This window comes from Scomber scombrus, chromosome 15 (assembly GCF_963691925.1).
Source record: "Scomber scombrus chromosome 15, fScoSco1.1, whole genome shotgun sequence".
NCBI classification, from domain to species: Eukaryota; Metazoa; Chordata; class Actinopteri; order Scombriformes; family Scombridae; genus Scomber; species Scomber scombrus.
The window spans coordinates 18,325,690-18,336,264 of record NC_084984.1 but is presented as its reverse complement, the minus strand read 5'-3'; the positions used below and the strand labels follow the sequence as shown (position 1 = coordinate 18,336,264).

The 10,575-nt window shown below is 38.8% G+C and overlaps 1 protein-coding gene across 1 annotated transcript in view; it reads right to left on the bottom strand.

The window, feature by feature from the left end:
• Positions 1-10,575, bottom strand: part of igsf9a (immunoglobulin superfamily, member 9a) — a gene marked incomplete in the record, with an annotated part of 57,265 nt that overhangs the window by 15,807 nt on the left and 30,883 nt on the right. The window contains 7 exon segments of the mRNA XM_062434179.1: positions 926-1,116; positions 2,711-2,822; positions 3,090-3,240; positions 5,570-5,686; positions 6,401-6,541; positions 8,118-8,260; positions 9,429-9,574. Coding sequence (XP_062290163.1) covers positions 926-1,116; positions 2,711-2,822; positions 3,090-3,240; positions 5,570-5,686; positions 6,401-6,541; positions 8,118-8,260; positions 9,429-9,574 — 1,001 coding nt within the window.

Here is a 10,575-nt window from a genome sequence, read left to right as displayed (position 1 = left end):
AAAATAATTAAAAAAAACTACTGAAATTGTCATGATCAGCTGGATTTCTTCATTGTCCCGGTGTGCCATAGGCAAGGACAGAGGACAAAATATATCAAATGTACTTTAAACCTTGCTAAGAAGAGGAGAGCTGCGGCACATCTGAAGATACCACCTACCCCTGAATAGCAAGTAAAACAAGACTAAGACTCTCTGAGAGGCTCTGCAGTAATGCACAGCAGTGCTTTGATGTGAATGGATGCAACATGCTCTGACAATGCCAATATGCTAATCGTTTGCAGATTAGTGTGCGGGCAACATGGCCATCTGTACCAAATTTCCATCCAACAGTTGTTGAGATATGTAGTAGCAGTCAAAAGTTTGGACAAACCCTAACCCTAATCCCAACCCCAACCCTTCCCGATCTCTTGAATCTGAGAATGTGTCCAAACTTTTGACTGGTACTGTCAGCGGCCAAAGTTCACTACCCGGCTGACATTGCCATCCTCTCAAACAAGCTTGTTTTGTGTTGAGAATGTGACCACTGAGTTCTTAAATAAGAGATAAGGCTGCTTGAACTCAAAAACAGAGTCCATCTATGATCATAGAGTGGTGTTAGAGAGTGGTGTTTTCACTGAGAGTACAGACGCTGGCTTGCAGCAAGCCTGTGAACCACACAACAGCCAAGTGTTATTGTGGTCTTTGGGTGAGTTACTCATGTAATCAATTTTAATTAGCTACAACTGATATCATCTGCTGCCTGCGGAATTTCAACTGGCAAAAATGCCAGTCAGCACCAGCTAAAAATTAAAAGCCTGCTATCTGATGTTTGATGTTTGTGCCCTGCTCATTGATTTTTTTTTTAAAGAGTCAAGAGAAAAAAAGTCCAAAATTAAACTGGCTTTTCATAATTCTGATTTAGAGGAAAGTGGGGGATGGTACTGACCCAAAGTCCGTATAGTAGCGATTTCACTGAAGGGTCCCGTCCCCATTTTATTGTGAGACAAGATGCTAAACTGGTAATCAGTGGCAGGAGACAGGTCTGTCACCTGCAGCCTGTTGCCAGAGGAAGCGGGCACGGGCACAGAGAACCACTCCTGCCTCCCATCATTATCACTCCCTGAAATCTTCTTCACCCTGCAGAGAGAGATATAGAAAGAAAGCGACAGAAAGAAAGAGAGAAGTGAGAACAAAAGATTGGCGGGGAATTCTGGGAGTCTGGTTTTATGAAACATGACAGAAAAGTAGGTTTCATTAATCATTCATACTCATCTTCGGCTCCAGATTTTGTGGCAGAGACAGCACTGATGTCTCTCTGCTACTGCAGAGAGCTTGCAACTCCAATTATGGTGATTTCCATGTTCCTAATGGAGCCGAAGTTCTACATATCTATTTAATACAGAGCAAATTACTTGACCCCCCGAGGCTATAAAAAGACTGGTTCACCTATTCAACACTGCAGGAACTTTTGAAAATTATTAATGTCAGAGTGAAAATAAGGTATTCTTTTGTTTTTGAAGGTGATGGCTTTGACTCAACAGAATCGGTATGTTCTGAGAGAGAGTGAGGTAGTAGAAAAGGGCAGAAAATTACTCATATAACTATGGCGTGGTAGTAATGAGGTTTCTTTTTTTTAGACACTCAAGTGTAATTAGAATTCAGCTGTGAAAATGTATGTTATTGTGTTGCATCAAGCAGGTCATGTCTATAAGGAAATGTTGACTTATGAGAGCAAAACATGAGAAATAAGTCTGCCTTTTCTAGTTGTGACTATTTGCCTGTAAAGCTTTCTGCATGATCATTAACATTTCATTTGTTGGAAGTCACAAAGTGCTAATAAGACCTATCCACTATCATTTTCAGGCTAAATGCAAAAGAAGTAAAAAAGGCAGTTGAATTGTCAATGGGAAAACATTCGCATGATATAATGTTAAAAGGTACTTTGACTCCCCTTCATTATCTACGGCCATGAAATGTCAAGCTGTCAGAGCAAGCAGTAGCTGAGATTTCGGGAGGGTTTTTACACTGATTGGATGAACTAGGCCTATTTTTATATTTTTTTGATGTAATTTATATTTATGTCTATGCTGCTCTTTGCTGCAGCGATGACCCAGTTCTCTCTCAGGGATTAAGATAGCTCATCTCATCTCCTTGCTCCCAGGTTACAATGTGATTAAGATGAGCATTAGAAGAAGTTTTCTATGTTTTTTTCCGTTTCCTCAGTTGCAATTTATGGCATTAAAAAGAAACTTAAAATATTGGCTTCAATTTGATTAGAGTATCACAGTTTTACAAAAAAATACTTTATTAAACTCATTTAAAAACCTTTTTAAGACATCAAGCCTGTCCACTCAAAGTGTGATAGTTATAGTGTACATCCTTTTTTACCATGTTCATAATTTTCTTTTAATACAAAATATCATGGGCAGACATTATCTGAGACAGTTAGCATTCAACTAAACACAAGACTGTGATTTCTAAGCCAATATAAAAGTGCTGACTCACAAGAACAAATGTATTAAGCTCTCTTTTGTCAGTAACCTTCTATTATAGCTAGCATGGCCACTGCATTATGAAGCTGTGCTCTGCAGCAGCATATTTTATTGTAGCTGCCAAGAAGTGATAACAGATAAATGAATTCCTCATCCTGGAGATCAATAGAGTAATACCAGTGCTGTCGATGGCTGCCATGGTTACAGCCCAAGAAGAAAGTGGGAGGCTTTACACCCACCAAACTGAAAATGTCTGTGCTGATCCTCCATCAAAGCCTGCCTCCCAGGATATGTTGGCCTGCTTCACCCCTGGAGAGACGGACAGAGAGGTAGCTGCATAGGGACTGGTTCCTGTAATGGAAGAAATGGAGAGGAGTTGATGGAAATCGGCCAGAACTTCAACTGGCTGCTAACGGTAAAGTTTAGAGGCCACCTTTAGATATGCCACATTTATCCGTTGGAGGCGGAGTGGAGGCACAGGTAGTTGGATGTAATAGGGGTTTACACAGGTATGCAGAAAACAATTTAAGGAATAAAAATAAAAAACGTGGGACAGCTCACGTAATATGAAACCTGACTTATAGCATTTTCAGATAGGATGCTTCTGTTTGCACTCACCCAGCACGAAGACTTGCGTGCGCGCTTTCACCGAGGCTACGCGGTTAACAATGTTGCACTCCCACACCCCCTGGTGGTCCTTGATGAGAGGCTGCAGCAGAAGAGATCCGTTGGGTTCGATGGAGTAGGACATGCGACGAACCAGGTCGACCTACCACAAACACCAAGATCATTCATACATGAAACAAAACTCCCTGCATCTGTCTGAATATGCAGTATATTCAGCAGGAATAGACAAAAACATTTTAATTTTGAAATTACCAACACAATGGATCTTGCATCTGTCAAATTGCAAAGTTCAATAGATTGCTTCAGTCTCATAATTTATCAAATGATAGCTTCAACAACCAGTGTTTAACCAGCCCGTCAGCTAAGTGGCCAGACTGTAATTAATTAGGACAAAAGGATCAAAATTAAAAATGAGCCAACACGAGTAAGGAAATATAATGCATTCGTGAATTATACAATTTTTAATTACATGTGTTGTCAAGGAAAAATTGTCTGTATCAGGACATAGAGTTTAGGTCATATTCTGTTGGTTAAATACAGTGCAGTCAAAAAATAAATTTCAGACATTGAAGAAAAAGTTAACAGTAAAACCACTTTAAGTTACTAAATTATAAATACAGTCACTTTGTTATATTCTCAATTAATTATGGGCCCAGTCTACTGTAGTTATAGCACAAGCAATGAATACTATAGACTGTTTGTGGGTTTGAATGCATTTTTAAATTAGTGAAGAGGGCATGTTTGAGCTACAGTGGGATGTTAAATTGCTCTTTGAAGTTTTTTACTTCTAGTTTTTAAAAGCGACCGCTTACTAATATGTTACATGGAAGAAAAGCATTCCTTGTGTCTTTGTATAACACATCACTTATAAACGTGTCTGCTGCTGTCTTTTAGATTGTTCTGACTGTTTTATCCTGGCTTTGATTGTCTTTACTTTAATGTGATTTCTTCTTGTTATATGTGTTGACGTGTGTTGGCGATTGTAGTTTCCCTTTTGGGAATCACGAAAGAAAGAAAGAAAGAAAGAGAGAGAGAGTGAAAGAGAGAGGGAGAGAGACACCCCCTTATTGGAAAGCAGTTATTTATTGGAGGCTGTAGCTGATCTGATACACCACAACATCACTGAGTGGAGACATACTGCAGATTAAACTCAAGTGTATCACTTTTTTTCATACTGCTTCACCATCTAGTTAAAAATCAGCGTTAACTGTCTGCCTGATCCACAAAATAACCAAAAAATGTATGAGAAAGTTTTTTTTTCTTTTCATGATTTGTTATTTCCCCCATTAACTTTTATTATGGTTAAAATTAAAGTCATGGATAGTCTGTCTTAAAGCAAAAAACACTTTTTAAACACATTTATATTTTACCTCATTTATCATCATTTCCATTCGTGTGGAGCTGAAAAATCCTAAGCATCAGGTTTTATTAGTTACATAATTTCCATTTTCCATGAAACATTTCGTCTAATGAATAATTGCCAGTGTTCAAAAGACAGCCCAACTATATTCTGGGTTATTAAATAATCAGAATATCAATAAATACAGATGTAAATAATTAATAAATAATATGAAAGCATTCTGCCAGGAGAAATGGTCCATGCGCCTCTGAGCAGGACAAACAGCACACAGTATACATACAGAGTGCAGGTTTTTTATTCATGTGCAGGTGTTTGTTGAGCAGTTAACAGGCTGCAGAGAGAATACACTGCTGCTCTGGAAGTGATAACTGTGAGGCTTTATTAGTGCTCAGTTTATTAGTGAGCTGTTGTCGCCATCTTTGGAAAAGGACGTCACTTCAAATGACGCTCCAGAGGAAAGGACGTCCCATTTCTCTAAAAACATATTTCCTCATTTCTTCTCTCCTCGCATGGTTTCGTTGTGTCTCTCTCAACGCGTCCTCACAGGAGGGACAGAGAAGCAAGGAAATGACGCAAGCGAGGGAAATGTGCATGCAATTAAGAGACTTCACATGTACCTGGTGACTAAGTGATTGAGCGAGTGGATGAGTCAGTCAGTCAGTCAGTCAGTCAGTCAGTCTATTGTTACACTGACCTCTGGGGGTTGAAAGATTCCACTCCTGACTACACTCTTAGTCACAGTTGAATATAGCAAGGTGTGTTCTGTTTTACTTTCAATCCCACCCAACAATGACAAAGTATTGCACAATTGCGCTTTGTGTAGCGCTGTACTGCACAGGTTGTGTGAAGACCATGTAGCAACAAGTAACCCTAAACCTAACCCTGACCCTAACCTATTGCAATACAAGCAGAATTGTTAGCTTGGGTGTAGTTACTCCATAGAGAGCAATTTAACATCATAGCAATGTTTTAAAGCCACAACCAATAGTGATGTCACAATGTACTGACACATCCTGGAGTACACTTCTACATAACTGTTGTAATGAACATGGTCAAGTTAAAAAAAATTGCATTAGAATTGCAGTTAAATAGATTGTACTGGGTTATTTACCTTGCTCCAGGTCACTTTAATTGTTGGGTCTTGGTTTCCTTGACATGGGATGAGTAGGGTCCTACCAACCTCCTGTGTGTACTGCTTCTCTGGAGTGATGCTGAATGATGGGGGGTCCTGTTAAGTGCCAAGCAATATATCTGAATCAGGGAGATTTCAGCAATGCCAACAATGGATTTTAAGACCGGATTACCGCCGCTTTGGACAAGATTATCTTAATAACAAAAGGATTAGCCACACAATTAACTCTCCAATAGTACCAACATTGTAGTGAGTGTGAGTTGACTTCTATTAATGCCAGAGGGCTCACACGTCAGAGTGAAAAGGTCAATAAAATGTCATTTCTGTGAAGTTTTTAATTCACTGTGACACATGCAGTTGTGGCTAATTTAAATACACGCACAGTGGTGTAGACAGACAGTTTTCTAGAAGTAGAAGGACAGACTCAGTGTTGGTTTCTGAGCTTCCACAGCATGACTGACCAAAAATGTTGCTATTGTTTTGAGACATATAGACATACATAAATAATCTGCTTTGAATAATAATTTGTGTCTGATATGATTTTTTCACAAAAAAAGTTTAATTAACTAGTCAGAAATTCTTAAAATGTCATCTGCTCCCTCATTGAAAAATCCAGAATGTGAATATTGTAAACATTTTTCATTTCAAAATTGTATATTATGTTTGTGTACACTGGAGGCTTCACCAAGTGAGGTAACACAGAGGAAAAAAATGTTTTGAGTGGAGGCCGACTTTAGGCATTGAAAATTAGTTAATGTAATGCACAGTTTTTCTACACTGAAACTGAGGTGCCCTTGAATGTGCACTCACCTGCAGAATTACTTTTGTTGGCCCAGATGGACCCATGCTCCCGTAGCTGTTGTATGGAGTACACACGTACGTGCCTACTGCGTCGTCATTGACTGTGGCCATGAACAAAGAGCCATCTGGTGTCAAGGTCCATCCTGGATACTGAGAGAAAGACAGAATGCTCACACCACAGCTAGAAAGAACAGAAACTAGCACATGCAGTCTTGAATGATAATTAGAATTAATGGCAAAAAAAAAAATTAGACGTGTGCAGCTTAAAGTCTTAAAATCTGTGACCACTCCAAAGTCACATATGAGTTCCTCTATTGTGTTTGAAGGATTTACGGAAATAGTGTTTTTGATATCTGACTGCCACCATCCTGCAGTGGTTAAGTAATAAACTCTCCACCAAGCAGATTATTTCCAAACTTCTTAAAAATGACTTATTTATTAATGCTGACACAGCTTTTGTGAGATTATATCTAAACTTGATGTAAAAGATGAAATGATCTTCCTTCTCTTGATTGTTTGGATATTCCTTTAATCATGTATAAGGTGAATCCAGACATATGTGCCCAAATAGCTCTGAAGAGCTCTCAAAATGTTTTATGATGCATTTGCATTAAAAGCAGTTCAATGTTGGATTCATTTTTTTCCCATTAAGCCACAGCTGAAGGCTCGTGTTGCGCTTTGATTGCGCAAAATGTCCCCACTCAGTTTAATGAAGTCGAAGTCTGCTATTATCCTCCCTAGAATGGGGCTGTGAGAAAGTATTACAGTGCGTATGAAAGCTTGTGACATCCAGGGTGGAATTGGAATAATTGGCTGAATAACAGCCTGACTCCAGCTGCTGTGTCAAACACTACAGGAATCTGTCACATTTCCTGCGGTGCGTCTCATCCACCAACATGTCCATCGCTCAGACCAAAGTGTTGGGAGGGGTGGTGGCTTAACTCAGCATGTGAAAGGGGGAAGTGGGTGGATCTTTTGCACGCAAAACGAAGGTAATGGCTTTAAAAGCTGTCACCCTGTGTTCTTATTAAAAAAGAATATGCAAATATGGTTTTCCAAACCAAAAAAGTGAGGTGGACAGTTAAGGAAAAGGTTGGGAAAAAATGGTTTACTTGCTGGGACACAAAGCCTGCCCCTTATTTATAATGGTTCATAAACCCATCCTTCAAATGAGGTGAGCAGCAGATTGAAGTGGAAGTGAAAGGAGCAGTGAGGAGGTCCTTGACGATTGCTTAAAAAGCTTTTAAGATGGACAACATTCTCGTTGTCCATTAGAATATATGTTACTGAATGCATTTGCAATTGGCAAAAACTGAAATAATATTTCCACCAGTGGCCACAGAAAATGTCCCATTAAAATCCCTAAAAGAAAAAATCATACTGTCTCCCTCAGTGTTCACACTGTAATAGCAAGAAAATGGTTCCCTTGCTGTTCGATAGGTGAGTTGAATAGGCCGATTGTTAGAAAAGCTTTTGCATGACGGGCTGCTGACGGCTGATGTGTCATAGATGCCTGTAGTCAGAGGTGTCTGACATTTCACTCCTAAAAGAAAATGAGTGGATTCAGCTGCCGGCTCCCTGTGGTTTTTGCACAATGAAGAATCAATAAATATAGAGTAGTGTTGACCTTTGACAACACGAGCAATAAAAATTAGAGTTTGGGCAAACAGTAAAGGTCAGGAAGTGTTATGGTGACTGAGCCCTCATCAATTTTTATTTTGATTACCAAGGACAGGTCAAGTGGTTCTCCATCCTTCGTCCAATCCACACGGAGCAGAGGAGGCTGAGCTGCGACTGGACACCTAACCATGCCATCCATGCCTGTGGGAAGATAAGTTTTCTGGGGCATCTGAAGAGCCTGGGCTGGGTCTGAGTAGAGGAAAAGAATTAGAGTTATTTACTTCATAATGACTATCATAATTTAAATAGTGCTTCAATACCAAAGGAAATCGTAATGCGCTGATGCAGAGAGACTGCGCTATGATCCATAACTTCTGATTCATTTTGAGAACAGATTGCTTTATTGTAATCAATTTTCTGTGAGCCTGTTTTTACAAGTGCTGTTACTTGTATTTACAGCTCACTGAGTGTGTCTGAAGGTTTTTACAAGTCTCCAAACAACAGTAAAATGTTCAGAGAACTCTAGACTATGTTTGTAACTGATAATGACTTAACCCAGGACATTTATTAGCAATTTCTGTACACAGCAAAGCATGCATTTCTTTAAAAAGGTCCAATCCATGATAATAGACCCACAATCATAAATTCAACACACGATTGGAACCAGCTGTTTTAACCCAAAAATGGATTAAGACATCCATTAATACTCTAACTAGCAATAAACAATAACTAATCTCAGTTATTAATGTCTTCTTATGGTGTTTTAGGTTAGTTTGCATTTGTCATGTTTTTGAACAACAGATAAACAGGCTTATATTTTCAATTATGATTAGCAGACAAACACAATATGCATGTTTTTCATATATGTCAAAATCAATTATTATATGTGAGAATATAGCTGTAATACACAGTCAGGAAAACTGTCATTAAAGAAGTGCAAACAAAACATAATACATGCACTTTTGGGACAATAATCTCTGCTAAACTTAAATGACAAAGCAGTATTAATAAAATATTAAAGTTCACCAATTGTTTTTCTTTCAAAAGCCTAAATCCCAGCCATGGGGCCAGTTTAATACATCAGTTGTGGAACTTTCTCTATCATAAAATCTGTCCCCATGACAACTACTGAATTAATCTATTAAAGAATATATCCGCTTTTAAAATTACCCTGAATGGCTCGTCCAATATCTTTCTTTAATTTTGTATAAAGCTATGGCATTAAAGTACATATCAATAATCATTTAATGATATGTAATGTACAATATTTTAGAAATGATGCTTTAGTGTATATAAAATTATGCTTGCGTGGTTAATTAAACAATATTGTGTTAGAACTGCTGAGGAAATAAAAAAGAAAAGTGATATTTGATGTCATCTGAAGACTGGCAGGTATAGACTACACACAGGAACGTACGCATCACTGTGAGGGTAGCAGAGGCGGTCGGTGGGGTCAACAGGCCATTGGTTGGCATGCAGGTGTAGTTCCCAGAATCCTGTGGGATGAGCCTGGAGATGAGTAGAGTACCATCTACCATGATCTTCACTCGCGACTTCAAAGACCTTAAGAAAAAGCACATGGGAATTATTCAATATGTAAAGAACAAACCAGCTACTACAGAATAACAGTGAGAGGCAATGCAGCCGTTCCATTCTAATAAGAGTCAAACTGGCTCTCACAGCATCAACAGTGTAGGAGGGTTTTGTTTTGTTTTTTTCTCTTGTGAGTTATTCAGCACTGTGCAGATGGAGGTTAAGGAAATTTCATTTCATTTCAGTGATGAGTGGGAAGAGGAGTGCCCACTCATTTTATACATTCTTACATTTACAGAGAAAACCTGAGCTGTCTACCAGGCTGAAACACTTCATAAACAAGTTACATATGCAAAACGATGATATTGTGGGACGACTCACAGTCACACATTTGGGCTAATCACTGTACAGGTCAGATGACTCATACTGTAAAGGACCTGGATATTGCTCATTACTAATCTGTTTTTCTCACTCCGCTTTGAACATCAACACGTGTGACTGATTGCTGCTGTTATCTCATCTCCACTTGCTAATATTTTACATATTAATAATGAATCAAATGACTCATATGAAGGTGTCCCTTGTGATGAACACAAACAGAATTATCACAATCTCTGCAGCTCATGAGAGGTTTTTAGCCAAATTTGACCCCTATGATATGACTTTACAGCACATTCACTTTAAGGTACAATCTCAGTGCTCCCATTTAACCTTGTTTCCGGCAGCAGCAGCAGCACACAGCTGTTTTTGGCTTTGATAAACTCACTGTACACTGCACACTTTCAGGCACCAAACAGTAGACAAAGTTAGCAACTAGCTAGTGAAATATTGGAGCATTTAGATGCTAAGGAGAGTAAATATTGGACTTAAATTGTTGAAGTTGTTTATCGGTCACAAACACTACTCAAAATGAATGCTAATGTGTATGTGTGTATAGTGTAGGTGTTCATATGCTAGCACTGCTTGCTAGCATGTTAGCCATAGCAACTTTATGACTGGGTTTATTAGATTTTAGTGGTGTTCTGATGCTA